The sequence below is a fragment of the Anneissia japonica genome, unplaced genomic scaffold (assembly GCF_011630105.1).
Source record: "Anneissia japonica isolate Jap-2015-1 unplaced genomic scaffold, ASM1163010v1 scaffold401_len1656234_cov178, whole genome shotgun sequence".
NCBI classification, from domain to species: domain Eukaryota; kingdom Metazoa; phylum Echinodermata; class Crinoidea; order Comatulida; family Comatulidae; genus Anneissia; species Anneissia japonica.
The window spans coordinates 1,395,062-1,415,149 of NW_022745982.1; the positions used below are offsets into that span (position 1 = coordinate 1,395,062).

Below are 20,088 nucleotides of genomic sequence, written 5' to 3' on the forward strand. Positions count from 1 at the left end.
TTTACAGCCCAGATCTCTGAGTACAAATACATAATGAATGATCGACAATAACTAACAGTAAAGTGGATAGCAGTACAAAACTTCATTAAAATACTTTCTAAAAATGCATAAATTTGAATAGACAAAAAAAGACAAAGGCATCTTAAACTGAGGTGGTGAACCTTTCCTATCATTCGACTATTTCTACTCATCCTGTTATACTCATACACTTTTGAGTCCTTAGGGGGGTCGGCTTTACTCACCGGAAACAAAGAATATCGGGTGGTACAACGCAAGACAATAAATTATGAAAGACCTTTTTCATAGAGTCAAGTTGATAATATCAACATTGCATTGACTAACATTAAAAAGTGGTCATAATAAGCAAAAAATAAGACATTTTTTTTAATTATTATTATTTAAGTATATTACATTGTTGTGGTTTTTCCATGACAAATACACTTATAATATAACACTTATACTATAATAATTAGATTATTTTTTGTTATGTTTTAAGTACATTATATTGTTGTGGTGCAAGACACAAAACTGTTTTCAATAACATACCTAAGGTTTCTCGCATGTTCTTGTACATGTTGATGGAATCTGTATCCTTCATGAATTCCCTCACAACCTCTCCTTGATCGTTTTCAACAACTAAAACCTCCTCTGGCTTAGCCATTCGGGATATCATAATTTTTCTAACCTGTTTAATAATATTTGTAAAGGAATAAGTAATTACTGTATGTAATTATGGAACTTAATTTGATATGCAAGTAGAAAAAACATTATTTATGAAAAAGTTAGTTTGTATAGTTTTACATAGTATAGTATACAGTTAAAATGTACTCTTGCATCCAAGATTTACAGTAATGTCTGTTTTAAAAATATGAAAAACCATCACACATTATATTAGTCATTAAAATAAATTGATCAAATAAGTCTCAATATAAGGCTTCTTTTTTTTTTGTTGCAATAAAAATCTTGACTTGATATGACTTAACCCTGGGATTGGAAAAACAACACATGTTAACCACATCTACAGCTTGCCTATATTCAGAGGATTTGTATTAAAAATAAGACCATCTGGAGCAGATTGACATGTTATTGACAGCAATCAAAGTCAAGTTGATAAAAAAAATATCACAAAAAAAAGAAATTATGAACAGTTTATTGTTTATGCATTTGTGAATTGACAGTAAAACATTTTCTCATTTGAATTTTCAATTTTAAATTAAAATTTATTAGCTATAAACAGACACACACACATTCTTTTTTAGTTGACTAAAAAAAAATCATATTTATACCATTCTTACATATTTTTTTCACAGTTATGTTCAGCAACAGGTTCTATCAGTGGAGCTATGCACGAGGCGGACATTTTCTCATTCAAATTTTCAATTTTAAATTTAAGTTTATTAACTAAAATCAGACACACACAGATTTTTAAGTTGATATTTTGATCTCACCTTGGACAACACGCTCAAATACATTTTCCTTCTGGGTGGGATATCTGTCGAGGATGTGTTTGCCAAAACTATCGGTGATGATGGGGTTGACGAAAATGGACTTTCTCGATACAAATCTGAGGCAAGTGTATTCCAATTTTCTAAGCAAATCTTGAAAATCTCTGTTTCCTCTACTTCTGATATCAATGTCAGATAGTGATGTGCCTGAAATAACAATGTTAATAATGAAAATACAGTACAACACCTTTTTTAGGATACCAATATTAAGGGGGAAATTTTTCATCTGTGAAGCAAGGAAAATCTTCTAAAACTATGGCCATCCCCTATTCAGGAGACACTCTATTAAGCGACCCATCGTTTTGTCTTGAAGGTGTCTGCTTAACAGAGGTTCTACAGAGAGCAAAAGACAACTGCTTGTGAAGAGTGGTCCATTTATTATGTAATCAGGAATACAGCAACAGATACCTTGTTGTGAGCTACACCGCATATTCAGATAGTTGTATATTTCAACCCATTATATATAGGACAGTTCCCAAAGAAAAACTAAAAGGAATATAAGAAACATCAAAAATACAGTATACTTTTTTCCAGTTTCTGATATCCCCTGCATCCCCAAATGGGTCATACTTAATTACAAAAGGCATGTACATTAGTATTCCATAAGAAAGTATAATACATACTCCAAGTATTGAAATACACGCCATCGTGTTGGGATTCAATATTTCGACATTAATTATGTCATCATCACTGATGATGACATAATTAATGTCGAAATATTGAATCCCAACACGATGGCGTGTATTTCAATACTTGGAGTATGTATTATACTTTCTTATCTGAGATTAATCAGTGGACCTTTCGGTTTAGTATTCCATGATGATGCACGCAGTAAGGTACTATAATAAAGTTATTGACAGTTGCAAGTCAATGTTTTAAAATGTTATGCATAATATACTTTTATTAGACATAGTGAATTTACATTATAGTAATACTTGCCAAGAGGAAAAATAATATTAACAACAATAAATTCGAATAAAATTTTATTAATGTCTCAAAGTGTGCCCAATCATACTCATTTTCATGATATATTCCTTCCTCAAAGAATCTATAAAATGAAAAGTGACAATCGAATGAAACTGTAGGCCCGAACCAATAAATCAGTTAACATTTTAAACAGGAAACTAAAGCCCTTCCACTTGGAAAACGTTTGAACATTTGTTTATGGACTTTGTAGCAATAAATTCCATGATTGATTGATTGACAAGCTCTCACCTCAAGCAGAATTTCTGACAGCTCTTGTTTCTTCTCAATTAGCTGGATATGTTCTTTAAAGAAAGTGCAAAGGAACAAAGCAAGGTTCTGAATGAAATTTTGCTCATCGTCTCTTCCATTCGCATATGCTTCTCGAATGTTGGTATCAAGTGGTAACATCTGGGGAAAAAAAATCATCAAAATCACTAAACTGAATGTAGTATTTGCTATACCACAGAAGTGTAAATAAATAAAATTTCCTACTGAAAATTTGATTCTCATTTTCTTTTTCATTGCAGAGGCAATTAAGAAGAAACACAACACCCACTCAACACAAACTGATATAATAATGATGATGGCTGTTTCCTCGGTCCAAGGATCATTGGGAAGTGGCATGCCTTCTGGTGGCTGTGTAGGCCAATTCTTGAGCTGCACACTCTGGTCCAAATTGGACATAAAAATGCTTGGTCCATGGTTTTCTGGGAGGCCACCATGTCTTACTACTCTTTTGTCACTGAGCATTGCAACCCAAGCATTCAGTAAGGCTGAGTGCTTTACAACCAAGCCACAGTATCCACAACTTTTTTCAGATGACATCTTTTCAGCTTAATTATTGCTTTGAAAATTTTAATTACATAGCAAGTTTTTGTATTTTTTTTAAATCTAGATTTATACTAGAAATGATCATGTAGGTTTTGATACATCAGTTGAAAAAAACTATCAAAACAATACAAGACTGTATCTTATCGACCACTTCTTTGTAGATGCATGGTAATAAAACTGTGTTACCTACAATGAAGTATTTTAAAAAACATTATAAAAGAAAGGGAGAACATTACCTGTTTTAACTGGGTCATTGTAAGCGTAAAGAGAACAACAAACTGCTCATCGTACTGGCTAACATTGATACCGGCAATCTCGGTCAAACACTTCAGTGTCGTGTTGCGAAACATTGGGACATTCAAGAACTGTTGTAAAATATACAATCAACGAATGTTAGCACAAATTGTAAAGTAACAAATACGTTTTGTATAAAGAATTGTTGGCACATTGTAGGGTGTAAATTACAAAGACAGAAGTCATAAACTACATCCTATCTTACACACTTGTGATCCATTATAATTAAATGGAAACCTAACCTTATATTGAATGCATTTTTAATTCAAAGCTAGAAATTGTTAATAGAATTTGCAATCATAAGGACTGTTTTTTTTTCATACAAAGCACATTGCGAATAGAAACAGAATACTTTATATACTATTAGTATGTCAACCAGATTTGATTACATAATTAATTTTTACTTTGAATATTTATAAACATAATGCATGAATTACAAATTTAAATTATTTCAAAATATGACACCAACATTTCAGAAAACATCTTCAAAACATACATCCTTTTTATTAATTCAGATGAATTTTATTTTCATATTTTATTTTATAAAAATAGAAAAGATGCCTTTGAATTTTGCTGTAATCAAATCTGGAGTGAAATACGTTCCTTTGAAACTAATATCGTAATCATTTTAACCTGTTTACACATCGTACACTTCTTCTTCAATCAAACAACCAGTGTTGAGTTTCATAATCATTTTCACAAATTAATCAAATTAATATCTCAATCTATCTGTTAAATCAATTAGTAGGATGATTAGTGTCCTTTATGTGAACTTGCCAATCACATTACTTGTCAAATTAATCATATTAAAATATGCAATTATTAAGTCCCCTGTTGTTAAATGGGCATGTCACGTAGGACAGCGAGTAAGTTCACTTATTGGCATATCCTTAAATGAAATGAAGTAACCAATTAGATTATTTTTCTAATACTAATATATTTTCTAATATTTAAACCAACAACAATCCAACCCATTGGTTTAAATGCAAGAATACCAGTGGACATAAAACATTGGTTGCTTGTCAAAGAACAAATGTAGTGCCAGAAGACAAATACAAGAAAAATTTTAAAAAAACTGTTGGTAAGAAATGACCCATGAAGTGAATGAGCACACATACACAAATAAACACGCACATAACGAAGTGTAAAAAAAACACCATGCATTATAAAGCAACTATCTGTATAGGTGGTGTAATAACACAATTCAAAAGTAATATTAATGCACTGGGAAAGTGTCCATTTTGGTTCAGTACATTTCCCTATTTTAGCAATAATTAGCCATCATTGACCATGTCATATTTGTTGACAAATACCTAATGGACCTTTTCCACTAAGCCCCACCTTTGTGTATATTGTTGCTCTCATGAAACATAAATGTGCATACACACGCATGGTTGTGGGGACAACATGCATGTTTGTGGGACTGGCACGTACTGTATATCTGACCATGTCCTGATTGGTAAGCCATTAGTTTTGACATCTAGAAAAGCCCATTAAACTCTTGAATATAGTTACTTGACCTTTTAGAATTCCAAAATTTGTGAAGGGAGGACAACAGAACAGAACTGATTGCAATAGAAAGATTTCAATATGATAATTCTCATAATAATAATATTCTGTTACTACTGCAATGTACAGTAATGTATTTTCATGGTCTAAAAATTGTGTTTCCCTAATATATAATCTGTGAAATCTGAAAACCCCAAAAACCAATTGCTTGTTTCAAAGAATCAAATGAAGTTATCAACGTCTAATTAAAAACATATTGAAACAATTCATTTTTTTCGCCAATTTTACAAAACGTACAAACAAACTCAAATCCTTAAATTGAATACCAGACAATTTAAGGATCATGGTAAGAATATAGGAACTATATATCTGTCTGTTAATTAGCGAAAAAAAACATTTGTTTGTTGTAATTTTCGATTGAGCTAATAATAAATTCAGCAATTAAATTATTGAATTTTATTTTTCAAGTTTTCAGCTTAACACAGAAAGTATATATTTTCAACTTTTAGCCCTGTTCAGACTAAAAAATGTTACTTGACAAAAACAAGTGACATGCCTAAATAGGGTCACAATGACATCATATGACCATATATGGGCACATCATGACTATATATGGGTTATATAACTGGACTAGATAACAGTTTTTTGTCAAAGAAAATTCGATAATCTGGGCAGAGGTTAAGACAGCAGAATCATAAATCAATATGATATATAGCCACAAATTATAAATTAAGGTTCTTGCGAGAAAGAGAAAGCATGTTGGTCATGTGCGTTAAATTTGTGTATGGAGAGCGCCCTCACTTCATGTACCTTTCTTATTTAATTATGGACAAGTGTATTCCACGGTAGATGACACATTGCTTTCACCCAAAGTAAACCAAGGATGAGGTTAAGCATTTAGTTACTACTACCAGTACCTGCCAGTAGGCCCTCTCTTTGGGAGTATGACAGCCTAGCGAGCACACATACTAAGTGCCCTGCAAGAAATCGCTCTGCTGTAAGTCTGAGAAAAACACAAAATATTTTAGCCACTGTTTGGGGGATATGGACCAAGACAAATCGAGTAGGGGTCTTTACATAATCTCTACCACCCACCATTTTAAAAGGATCAATTCAACTGGTCATATTGCACAAATTAAAGTCAAATAGAGGGAATGTGCACCATTTTAATACATATCACAAACTTATTACATTTTAATTGGACATAAAAGCATACACCAAGGAAGAGCCATTAGGGCAAATTATTGACAGTTCCTTTTGTAATGACAACAACTTTCGTTGGTTGTTGTCAGTTGCAAAGAAACAACATCCCATTCTAAGGCAAACAAACAAAAATTGCATGTTTCTTGTTCATAGGTGCTTTTATGTAGCAAGGTGTCGTTTAGTTATAAATATGAGAACGTCAATTTCATTTGATAATTCACAAATCAGTATTGGCGCCACCAAGAGTCCAGGAGTTAATGTTCCCGCCGAGATATCTTGGAACCAGTTGGAGCAGTATCCAATCATTTGATCAGAGAACACTATTTTTTTTAAAAATCTATTTTTTATGGATTCCAAGAGTGCCATTTCCAGGCATCTACTGGTGCCTATTTTAAAAACATGCACACTATACCTCAGGAACTTTGGACAACTCACAATATACTTTATAATTGTACACTATTTTCTTCTTTATTAGCATAGTCACTTTAAATAAGTGATGTGTTGTCAGTGGTGGCGTGTACGCATAAATCACTTTGTATATTCTAGGAACAAGAGTAACATAGCAGCCATCTATTGAAATTAAGAGACCTGGCAGAATTAACAAAGGCCACTGCCTCTTTGAGAATGAGAAACATGCAATTTTTATTTATTTGTCTTAAAACAATAAACTCATCCAAAGTTCATAACCAACATTTTCATTGTGGAGTCAGTTACATAATATTACATAATATTATGTAATCCTAAGTGAAAATCATAAAATTTAATTGTATTCTTTTGTGTTTCAATTTTCCAACAGCAGAAACAGATCTTGCCGATGTCATGAAACTAGACGATACTCTATGGCTACACTCAGACTAGACTCAGTCCAACAAAGAAATTCATAGTCAGAACCAGCCTGGGTTGACACATTCCTGGCTTGAAAATGCTCTTAACCCAGACAACCATTCAGCATAGGCAAAGTACCAGAGATGATCCTGGATGGCCCCATTTCTACCTTAACGTTAAGGTCCTCTATCTTCTGATAAAAAAATTTACCAATTAATCTAATGGTGAAATGTTAAAGCTTGACGTTTTCAGAAGTTAGGCCAGTTAGGATCAACCCAAGTACACTGGAGAAACTCAACATGTTCACACCATGCACGAGACTTACACTGTAGGATTGAAGTCACATCTGGCTTGAGCATTAGTCTGAGCGTAGCCTTTATTAACTAGGACTCATTATGAGGCTTAGAGAGTGGAGTGTCCTATTTGAGAGTTGTACATGACTTGAACCAAAGACCATGCTGTCTACATCTCCACTCAAGACTACTCTCCATAATGTAAACGCATGATTATGATTTGGGTGAATTTATTTACTACATACAAATAATGCAGTAAAAAACCATTTAGTTTTTTTTAAAAATCACACAAATATAAATTAGTTATTAATTTAATTAAAACAACACTTGAATATATACAACACAAAAATTAGTAGATCCTAAAATTACTAAGACACAACAAATAATGTAACCCAATGTTTAACATAATCTCACACCATATAAACATGCCATGTTAACTTAAGGTGAATGCAACACACCATAACTGAATCAATTACAATATACAGTACGATGCTGCAACTGTACTACAGCGACAGTCATCCATAGATATATACAGCCCGGGGCAAACTGCTTCAGCTACAAACATGATTACATGAGACCATTACGCAAATTGCTGTAGACGGTCAGTAGACTGACGTTGCATCAGATGAACGCTCTCACAGAGCATAGATGAAATTGTCGGCCGAAGTGGTGTGTCCCAGGCTAAATACTAGAATGCTAGCTCAGCAACACATGTGCGAATATAAACTTTTGGCTCAAATAATTCCATATACACATAAATGTTTTTCCAACATGGTTACGAATTTTGAACGATTTTTTAGGTGTATACTGTACACTCACGTAAAGCTTCTATTTTTAAGGATTTAATGCATTGGAGTTAGCACATAATATTTTTATAACTCTATGGTCATATGGGAAATGAGGAAAGCACAACAGTCAAATATTCCATTAATAAATTTCACAGAAATAAGTAAGTTGATTATCATAGTTATAAAATTTGATACATTTCACTTCGATCATTTAAAAATAAACTGTCTGTGTGGAAATGTAGAAAACCCTAAAAAATATCTAAAATTATCATGTAAAAGAATTTAATAAGTTATAAACTTCCAATGAAACACAGATGCTAACAATTCAGTGACAATTAGAATATCAGTGTCAGGATTATATGTTTGCATAGACTGAGTACAATTCAGGGTTCATGACGAGTCTACGCTAACAGATTAAAAAAGCTGACACTGGATTTTAAAATTGTGGGTCAACTTGGCTTTGACAGAACAAAGATTTTAATTTTGGCCTTAGCAGAAACAACAGACAGTATATTTTTACACGATAGGAGAGTGGAAACCTTGCCTTGTAATAGATTCAGTTATATTGTGCTGATTACCTTGGTAATTCATCAATGCGTTACATATGGTTACTATTCAAAATGCTTACCTTATAGATCAGAGTACTAATCTGTTTAGTTTCGAAAATGTAACCGAGTGGAATCCAGTTCAGGAACTTCAACAGCGTTTCCAGAGTGGCTCCAACCAGTGGGGCATTCTGGGAATTGTCCTAAAACAAATCAAATTTGCACATAAATAACTTGCTCATAAAAGTTGGTCAATATGATGACTGTGGACGTGGTCATATATTCAAATATAGTTTTATAGTCTCTGATTGCATTGGAGTGAAGTTTATTTTATGTATATGAGACAATAAAAATTATTATATCTTTGTACAGTACATCTAAGTCTTTGTAGTAGGGCTTACAGTAAGTAAGTTTTTATCATTGAGTGTTTGAATTCCACTGGAAATAAAAGCATGCTTTTAATGTTTAATTCTTATGGAGGAGGTTGACATCGTAGGCATAATGTATTCTTTCATGAAAAAGATAAAAGGATGAACTCCAAATGACAAAAAAAATCATCATTTTTATTGAGTAATCTTTCAGGAGAAGGGCCATATAAAATATTGAAAATAACATACGACTCCTATACCAATAGTAATCATCAGAACTTAAACTTCCGGACCAAGCAGGCCTTAACCACCAATCATGTGACAAAAAAAAGGAAGCATGACTTCACAACCTTACAACTTACCAAAACTAACTGACAGAGCTGAAAGACCTGTGAAAACTCATTACACATACTGTCTTTGAGATGTTTTGCCTTTGCCTGGGTCATTTGGCCACTTGAGAAGTCAAAAACTTCCTCACTGAAAGTGAAACCAACACATTAAAACTGAGTATCAAATATAAATTCTAAAGACCCTTTTCATTCATTATTCATCATAAAAATACTATTTGTTTACACACACTGTATTCAAACATGCGTGAAACACTTTCAATACAAATCAACAGTTATGAACTAGGTAGTCTATTAGCAAAGAGAAGGAGGAAATAGAGAATTCTTGGGACAGTTCCATTATTTTGTAGAGGGTGACCATCTTCAAGAGAAACGGTTGACCAATCCAAAATTATTGGAGGTAATAATTTATAAATATGATGGTAAAAATCTTGTAAATGGCTGAATAAGTATTAATGATCACAACAGAATTTTTTTTTTCTCTCTTATTTATTTTTTAATTATAAAAACCACAAACACAAATTAGAAAAAGGATAAGATGAAGTAAAATTTCAAACCTAAGGAGCTTCAAGATGACCATGTTATTCTGACAAAGCGATTCATTTGTCTTGCTAGCACCGACAATATCACTGATAAATGTTGGCCAGTTTTTGGGCCACTCCTGCTTTACAATCTGAACCAATATCATGTTTAGCTTGCCAAGATACACCTTTTCTTTCTGTACAACACAAAAACAAGTAGAGCGAGATTTCAAAAACAATGCTTACATCACAATATTAAGTAGTAATCAGGCCTAATAAATAGTTGTTTCTTATCTAAACTTTCATATTTCATTTATTTTGTCCAAAAACAATTGCAGTAGTTTCTCTAGTATAAGCCCACCATCTTGAACACAAAATTGGGATGATATTGTGGGGCAGGCTTACAACCGTGGAATTAACTCTACACATGCCAAAACTACATTAATGTTACACCAAAGAGTAAGAATTCAAATATACAAATAAAAGCCCGAAGCAAAGTGGAAAGAAAAACTAGTTCTTTTTACTTGGCCTATTGCATAAAATTATCATAATTCCTATGGTATGTCAAATTCAGAATTTGAATAAGAGACAGCTTAAAGATAAGTTTCTAAAGTGGATGCACTTAATGAAGCTGAGAAATGTGGACACTTCTTACCTCCAAATTGTTGGCATCTGACGAGAGCTTAATAATTAAGCCCACAGTGTACTTCTTAATACCTTCACACTGGGCTCGATCCAGTACTTTCCATCTTGCTTTAATGACAGTCTCGAGTATCTGCAGTCCATAATACTGAAATAAAAAATGCGCTGGTAAATTACAATATTTGACAGTTGATTATATATTTTATCATCAACTTATAATATATATCAACCTTTACACATTTTTAGATTATCGAGAAACAAATTGTTGGCAAGGAAGATGACAAATTAAAAAATTTACTTACAGTATTGTTAGTATATATTATAGATTCTTTATTTTATTATCATCATCAACATCATTATCATTATTAAGTACAGTATAGCACTTAGCACTAAAATTAATTTTTGCCACAATTGCTTTAGTTTAATGCTACTATAGAGCTGTAGTTTGAATCATTTAAGAACCAGGATTTTTTACCCTTGCAACAAGCACCTTTACTATCAAATCTAGAGTACCGCTCCATCCTGCAAACTAAATATCATTTTATAATAGATAGCAAATAGGCTCACTTTTGTTTCTTGATTGCTGGCGAACTCTAAAATTGTGTCAACACGGGTCCATGCATCAGGATGTTCCTTTAAACTAGTGAGGATCTCCTGCGCCATGCGTTGCTGTTGATTCAAAATCAAAAACAATACAATGTGACATCATTTTTACTATGTTCTACTATACTAGAATTACTGCACCACTAACTCTTTTGATAATTATGTATCATGAAGTTCTATGCTGCATCCCAGATATACAGTTCTGTTCAGCCACCATATAATGATTGTTGGCTAAACATACAAAACTGCCAAAATATCTTCATTTTGTTCTCCACTTAATTCTGATTACCATATTACTAGCATTACCAGTGTGAAATTAATTTTTCTACACACTTTTAATAATTATGTTAACTGAAATATAAGTTTTAAGTTCTTACTTCTGGACCTTCACCGCCATACATCCTACCGACGACATCATCCAACAAGGAAATATCCAGCTTCTGATTAAAATCAAGCAGCCTAGATGCCTGCTCTGTAAGCGTCGCCATGCTTTGAGAAGGCATTGAATTCTGATCCACTATCTGATGAAAACTATCTTCAATTGCAACCTGCAAGAGAAAAGTAAATTTCAGTGTTGCGTCCAAATCTCTGCGCCTTAATAACAAATTTGCCACCACTGCGCTCTATTATTGCTTCAATTCACTAGCATTGCCAAAAGCTATTTAAAAGCCATTTAGCAATTCTTGTCCGATCCAGTTAGAATACCTTTTCTTCTGACCAATCAAATCCCTTGCTTAACAAATGAAAATCAACCTCTTATGTTTTTTATAACAGCAACATATCCCATATTTAGTACATGCATCAAGAAATAAATTCCTTGGAGGGTTAAAGCATTGCCACAGGGACTTACATTACCATTTATTCATAATATACTCATTAAATTTTGCTCATATTTTAAGATTAAAGATAGAATTTTCAAATATTACATATGTTTTGATTCTAATACTACAGGACTTTCTGATACATTGTATACAAATAGTAATATTTTTTAAGTTTTAAGGCCACATTATTTACAATCCTTTCATATTTTTAATTCCATAGTAGAAGATGGCACATGTATGTGTTGCTGCTGTAGCAAAGAAAGATTGGTTTCTTGGAAACTTTCTGTGACAATTGCTTCCAAGTTCCATTGAAGTAAAATGCTAACTGCTCAGTCTTTTTGACAGAAATTGAGCCAATTTGCTGAATTTTGGTCCCTTCTGGTTAACGTAATGTAATTGGATAGACTAGTGCTTACACCGTACATTACGGCACCCCTCCATTAGCCGCTCGGCCATTTGACTCATCTTATAAAATGTTCGTTAGTGACAACCTTCACCACCCCTGCTTGATCAATACCTTTTCTTAACATTTGATTTGGTAGGCTGGCAGCTGTTGCTTTCAATTGACGGCAAATGACCAAAATAGTGCAATCAGCATTTATTTATAGTCTGTGTTTTTTGTTCTGTCATGTTGATGTTAAATTTCCTCAATCTGCCAATGATGAAACTCCAAGTACTGTATTTGCAGTATTGCATTTAATTTACCCGTGTCTAAGCCAAAATTCTGTTCAATTAGGCAAGACTTTTTTAATACCTTTGTTTCTCAAACTTATTTTTGGGAGAAGGGACAGAAAAAAAAAAAATAAAAATTTGTTTTCTTATTTAGCAAATAGTTTTGCAAAATATGCAGACGGAGGAGAAAATAGAAATAAACTTGTAAGTCTTGCATTCAAATTCTCATGGATGGCTCATATTCAAAATTGATTTTTTTTTTCAGGGTATCTTCAAAGAATACTGTGTTAGGCTTACACTGTCTGTCAAAAAATATATCAAAAACTCAATTAAAATTTCCAATAGCTCCTTCATTAGAATTTAATTAAGTTAATAACTTCCAAGTAGAAACTGACAAAAAAAAGTTAGTGCTGATGCATTTCCCATTTACATCGAACGAAAAAGTCTGGGTTGATCCCGAGTTGCTCCCATTTACACTGGCAACAAACCCGGGTTCAAATACCGCCCTCAGTTTTTGTTTCGATGGTGATCATCACTTCACTTGAGTTCCTCGTCGTCACGAAGCCACAATAAATTGTCAATATTGAAGCAATGTACCTGCATATTGTTTTTAAATTATGCGAATTAAATCAGCAGTTTTAATATCATGTCTATACCGGAGCGCAGAGGGTTGAATTTGACAAGTGTCTAGGCCTAGCCCGTTGTCAGCAAAGTTTAGGCCTACCTTACCACAGCTGCGGTAGGCACCAGGTAAGGCCTAATTCCGGAATCAAATTCGGTGCTGTTTACACTGGCGACTCCGAGTTGTACCCGGGTTGTACCCGGGCTGCCCTACGCTGAATGTGTCCCGCACGTCTATCCCGGAAGATTTGGTAACCCGAGTAGGACTTTTTGACATTTACACTAACCAGAACTCGGGAGATTTTCACCCGGGTAATCGAAAATCCCAGGTTACGTCTCCAGTTAGAATACCTTTTCTTCTGACCAATCAAATCCCTTGCTTAACAAATGAAAATCAACCTCTTATGATTTTTATAACAGCAACATATCCCAATATTTAGTACATGCATCAAAAAATAAATTCCTTGGAGGGTTAAAGCATTGCCACAGGGACTTGCATTACCATTTATTCATAATATACTCATTAAATTTTGCTCATATTTTAAGATTAAATATAGAATTTTCAAATATTACATATGTTTTGATATTACCTTATACTACAGGACTTTCTGATACATTGTATACAAATAGTAATATTTTTGAAGTTTGTATAGCCACATTATTTACAATCCTTTCATATTTTTAATTCCATAGTAGGAGATGGCACATGTATGTATTGCTGCTGTAGCAGAGAAAGATTGGTTTCTTGGAATCTTTCTGTGACAATTGCTTCCAAGTTCCATTGAAGTAAAATGCTAACTGCTCAGTCTTTTTGACAGAAATTGAGCCAATTTGCTGAATTTTGGTCTCTTCTGGTTAACGTAATGTAATTGGATATATGTGGCAAAGACAAGCCAAACCAGTCACTCGTCGCAAAAATCGATTTTGAGTTATTAATACAGTGTTCGAGTGTAAAATAATAGCTATAAAATGGTAAAAAAAATCATTCAAATCGGACATTTCCTTATGAAGTTACAAGCGTTTAACCACACAGCTGTTTAAAGAACAATGTATGAGAAATTAACCGTCAAAGTTTATGATTTCAGGCATTTCTCATGCAGAAACTATCTTTAAATCCTTCAAAAGTATTGTTTTAACATTGAAAATGGGGAAAATAACAGCATAGAATGATGTGTAGATAGGTTAGTTTAGTGCAATAAAATAGATTTTTTTAAATTTGACATTCCAGCATGTTTTGGCCATTTTCTCTGAAACACGATTTGCGACGAGTGACTGGTTTGGCTTGTCACAGCCACATATATAGACTAGTGCTTTACACTGTATATTACGGCACCCCTGCATTAGCCGCTCGGCCATTTGACTCGTCTTACTGTATAAAATGTTCGTTAGTGACAACCTTCACCACCCCTACTTGATCAATACCTTTTCTTAACATTTGATTTGGTAGGCTGGCAGCTGTTGCTTTCAATTGACGACAAATGACCAAAATAGTGCAATCAGCATTTATTTATAGTCTGTGTTTTTTGTTCTGTCATGTTGATGTTAAATTTCCTCAATCTGCCAATGAGGAAACTCCAAGTACTGTATATGTAGTATTGCATTTAATTTACCCTTGTCTATTTAAGCCAAAGATTCTGTTCAATTAGGCGAGACTTTTTTAATACCTTTGTTTCTCAAACTTATTTTTGAGAGAAGGGCCGGAAAAAAAAATAAAAAATTTTTTTCTTATTTAGCAAATAGTTTTGCAAAAATATGCAGACAGAGGAGAAAATAAAAATAAACTCGTATGTCTTGCATTCAAATTCTCATGGATGGCTCATATTCAAAATTGATTTTTTTTTTTCAGGGTATCTTCAAAGAATACTGTGTTAGGCTTACACTGTCTGTCAAAAAATATATCAAAAATTCAATTAAAATTTCCAATAGCTCCTTCATTAGAATTTAAATAAGTTAATAACTTCCAAGTAGAAACTGACAAAAAAAAGTTAGTGCTGATGTATTTCCCATTTACATCGAACGAAAAAGTCTGGGTTGATCCCGAGTTGCTCCCATTTACACTGGCAACAAACCCGGGTTCAAATACCGCCCTCAGTTTTTGTTGCGATGGTGATCATCACTTCGCTCGAGTTCCTCGTCATCACGAAGCCACAATAAATTGTCAATATTGAAGCAATGTACCTGCATATTGTTTTTAAATTATGCGAATTAAATCAGCAGTTTTAATATCATGTCTATACCGGAGCGTAGAGGGTTTAATTTGACAAGTATCTAGGCCTAGCCCCTTGTTAGCAAAGTTTATGCCTACCTGACCACAGCTGGCCTGCCTTACGCTGAATGTGTCCCGCACGTCCATCCCGGAAGATTTGGCAACCCGAGTAGGACTTTTTGATGTTTACACTAACCAGAACTCAGGAGATTTTCACCCGGGTAGTCGAAAATCCCAGGTTACGTCCGGAATTTTGCTTGCAGTGTAAAAGGGGTATTAGATATAGAGATGTTTTTCTAGAAGAATCCTTAAAAACATATGGGCAAATAGAAAAATTTATTAGATTATCACTTCTAGCTGCGACAAAAATTCAGGAAATATTGATGAGGGAATAAAAAAAAAAAAAATTTGTTGCCGCATCAATTATCTCAACTGCATAAAAATAACAATGCAATTTTGTGACTTCAAATACATTTTCTTTAAAAAGCTATAAAATTAAACCAGTTTTTATACACTATTTACTATTACTAACTAGCCAAATATAAACAATCCCTCCCTCATCGATAAAAACATAAGCAAAATAATCTATTGTTCCGATAAAAAAAAAAAAAAACCTGCCCTTCCTCATCAATTTTTTTAAAAAAAAGAGATCGATAATCTAATCTTTTTTCTATGTGCCCTAAATGTACCAGCCAAGAAAGTATCTTACTACTTACTACTAAGATACAAGATATAAGATTCTTTTATTGTCACTGGTACATAAAATACAAGTAAAATTTGTCTTCCCGATGCAAAAAAAAATTAGTATAAAAGTTAAGTTACAGTAAAGTTAAAGTTAAGGAATAGCGAAAAGGTAAATTTTATTTAACTGTCCAAACTGACATACAGGCATATTTCACATTCAATGTTTGAATTGCAAGTTAATAACTTACTTAGATACGAATTCAAATAATGAAAAAAAAAATAATTTTCATTTTTTTTTTTAGCCCAAAAAAATAGAGCAGCACATTCAATTGGTTTGTATTGTATGAAACTAAAAATCATAATATAAAATGCATCAACATACATTGATACATAGGCTTACATAACATTAGTAACTATGATTCTTGTACACAAAATTTCCGAAAGCCTATTTTATATTTACAGTATTTCACAATAATTAATATTAATATACTGTAGGAATGGAGGATGCACACACTACACACGCAAGCGAGCTAGGTCCTAGCCGAACTGGTTTGTTCTGGCATCGACCATGTACAGACAAGGTAAGCCACCACTACTGGGCACCAAACCCTTAAAATGAAATGTATTTACAAAATCATCCAACGCAACTAATTACAGAAAATGATAACCTAGACATTTTACCTAAACATGAATTGCCAAATTGATGCGATTAATGTTAGTACATAGCGTTTGCGGGAATTTCCATCAGTATTATTTACACACCGGAATCATCATGAATTTGTCCGCGAGGCGCGATAAAACGAATCCTGTGCAAGCATTCTCATTGGCCGATAGCAATCATCAATGAAAATAAGATGCAACTCAATGTTTTGCTTACCGAATGATACCCTGTGCCTAACACCTACTATTTCAACTCAAAAGGGGTAGAAATATTACCTGAACTATTAAAAAGACTTCATATGAAACTCTTCGTTCTGGAGTACTACTATTTACCCTGTGTCTCAGTCGATAATCTGAGTTCGAGTGATGGAAAATTTTGAGTTTCCTGAACCGGTTGGAACCAGTTCATGCTTGACTTTCTTCAATCGGTGTCGGTAGTAGTTAATAATAGTGTTTTTAGTCGTATGGTATGAACTAAAATATTATTATTGTTTATAACTTTACAAAAAGATCGTTGGTTGTGCGATCAGACAAATATGAAATTATTTTCTTTTGTGTGCCTACAGAATATCATTGGTGTCCAGCGTACACACACCCGATGCCCTTCCTTGTCGATCAGGAATGTCGGCACAGATAGGCTACCGTGTGTACAAAACACAACAATACTGTACATGTGCGGACAACCGGTATTGCGATGAATTGATCTGAGTGCTTTTCTTATGGTATGCAGCAAGTTGATTCGTATTAAAAATGCCGTTATCACGTACTATACATGTGTACCTTCTTGTACAGTACTATATTTTATTTGTTTAGCCATGCAAATCTGGATGTACGTGTTATGTCTGTATTTTTGTAATCTATGATGAAAATCACAATACATAGCATACAATGGGTCACGTCCGGTCCGTCCGCGTCCGATGTGTTATCTTCCGGTCTTTTGAAGGAAAACACCCAGTAGGCCTAATATTTTATTTTAATTTTCTGTTTATTGTTTTATAACAGGCATCTTCTAGGCTTGGCACGTACAAAGAGATGCAGTCTCAATTGGAGCATGCCCTGAATTGAAGTGTTCAAGGCATTTTTTTTAGAAATCGATTAATACTTGTGAAAATTCTTTCTTTTTAAAGCTTTTTGAGGCCATGTTCAAGGTAGGCCTACTAGAAAGCCGATTCACTTCAATGCACGCACCTATAAGCGTCTTTGTAGTCGGCCAATAAACTCGAGGATATATATATATAAAAAATTGCAATAAAAAATTAGGCCTATAGGCTACTTCAACAACAGTCAATTTTAAACACATTACAAACTTGATTTAATATTTCTACAGTACTTAGTACATTTTTTTTTAGAACAAGTGAATTTTTGCCGAGATTTTTTTTTGTGTGTCAATTTTAGGCTCAACGTATTCCGTAATTTGCTCTATAATATTTGACACTTCTTTAGACAATTGTACAGCAATAGGCCACTTTACTGTATTTATATAGAGAATAGCTGGCCTACCTTAGCATTTTCAAACCTTGATATATTGATCTGTTAGTGTTTCTAGTTAAATAAAAACCTACTACCTCAATTTGTTTTTCTTTTAAGTTTTTTCAGCCTCGGTGTTCTTAAAAAATTTGTTCTAATAGTTGGCATTAGCGCCATACGATTTAGTTATTTGGCACTCCCAATAGACCAGCATAATTAGGCCTATTACTATTAGGTAGGCCTATTTTTAAATTTTTTTTTTCATAGTTTTTCTAGGATGACCTTTCGATTTGATGTTCTCCTTGACGACGTTATTCGGCCCCTGAACCGACCTGCTGAGATCCACACCCGTCACGAGCTCATGCTGCAGCTGAGACTCAATTGCTTTAGTACCACCACCGGGACGGACTTAGAAATGTTGAAAGGGGGACCGGGGGAGAAATGGGGACGATAGAGACAACACTACCTTGGGGTCCAGGGAAATTCCCCCATACCGTACTCGCGCGAATAAGCGCCACGTTTGAATAAGCGCCCTATCGAATATGCGCCCCTTCATAACGAGAAAATTTCCTTAAGCGCCCCGTTTGAATAAACGCCCCCTTCTAATTTGAATAAACGCCCCCTCAATAACCCAATCCATCCTGGGACTGGATGTTGGCATGATTTGAGGTGTGGAGTGGAATCACATTCTCCTTTAGTCAATATCAAAATGAGGATATTTATCTTTGACAGAATGATGAGAGCTCCCTGGACAGACAGTAGGCCCTATATTTCCAACTTTCATCTTCTTTCGTTTGTCTATAGCCTAGTCTACTCCTTTTCCGACAATTTAACACATTCTCATCTAAGTTTTCAAGAACCTGCAATGATCATGCCGTCCTGCTATTTTCAATCGACCGATGGCGAACAACCACCACCACTAATTTCATCTGCTGTTCTGCTGTTATGTAATACTGTACTCACAACATTCTTGTCATGACAAGCTATGCTCTCTGGACGATTATCTTTTCCGCCGCAGCACCATTCGTAATTTGCGGTTTCCTGATGTCCTTATTTAATCGTTTTTCATTCAAAATGTGCCTCTTGGATTTAAAAAGTTCTCATAAGAACCCCTCGATTTTCATCTATTTCCATAAGTGCCTCCTCAATTTTCAATCTGTTTTTATAAGCCCGTTCGAATAAGCGCCCCGTTTGAATAAGCGCCCCTCAAAAAGTGCAAAAATATTTTAAGCGCCCGGGCGCTAGATCAACCACTGATTTTCCGTTTTTCCTGTGCCGACATTGGCCATTCGCTCAATTGTAACCGGGGGTAGGCCTCCTCCCCCCCCCCCTTCCCCAACCAACCCTTTGACTAACCTCGCTCCCGCATCACTTTAAAACCATGCTCTGCTGTATATAATTTTATCATCCTCATCATCTCATTACAGTACGGTACATCATAATCATCATCAATTAACACGTTATACAGCCCCGTGTACATGGTGCACCCTCCCTTCTCCCTCGATCGAAAATAAATAAAAAATATAAATTTAGTGAACAGATTGCAAAAAAGATGTGGTAGAATCGTAACAAAAAAATTTGATTATATAAAATATAGAGGTGAGCAAATTATTGAAGAACTGAAGTGGCACAAAATAGAAAAAATGCATGATTACTATTTAAATTGTCTAATATACAACTAATATACAATTGTATACATGGTACGGTACAGCTCCTG

General features: G+C 34.1%; 1 protein-coding gene across 2 annotated transcripts in view; it reads right to left on the minus strand.

Annotated features, from left to right (window-relative positions):
* LOC117120138 (exportin-1-like) overlaps positions 1 to 17,506 on the minus strand; it is a 28,433-nt gene extending 10,927 nt beyond the window's left edge. The window contains exons 1-11 of one of the 2 annotated variants that reach the window (XM_033265159.1): positions 17,181 to 17,506; positions 11,618 to 11,788; positions 11,205 to 11,306; positions 10,651 to 10,785; positions 10,032 to 10,192; positions 9,490 to 9,604; positions 8,843 to 8,962; positions 3,539 to 3,667; positions 2,721 to 2,879; positions 1,449 to 1,652; positions 547 to 685 (exon numbers count right to left, since the gene is read on the minus strand). In XM_033265159.1, coding sequence (XP_033121050.1) covers positions 547 to 685; positions 1,449 to 1,652; positions 2,721 to 2,879; positions 3,539 to 3,667; positions 8,843 to 8,962; positions 9,490 to 9,604; positions 10,032 to 10,192; positions 10,651 to 10,785; positions 11,205 to 11,306; positions 11,618 to 11,743 — 1,390 coding nt within the window. In that variant the 5' untranslated portion in view covers positions 11,744 to 11,788; positions 17,181 to 17,506. Of the gene's footprint in view, positions 1 to 546; positions 686 to 1,448; positions 1,653 to 2,720; positions 2,880 to 3,538; positions 3,668 to 8,842; positions 8,963 to 9,489; positions 9,605 to 10,031; positions 10,193 to 10,650; positions 10,786 to 11,204; positions 11,307 to 11,617; positions 11,789 to 16,925; positions 17,049 to 17,180 lie in introns of those variants that run through there. The other variant, XM_033265158.1, reaches the window with a different exon arrangement.
* Positions 17,507 to 20,088: the final 2,582 nt, after the last annotated feature.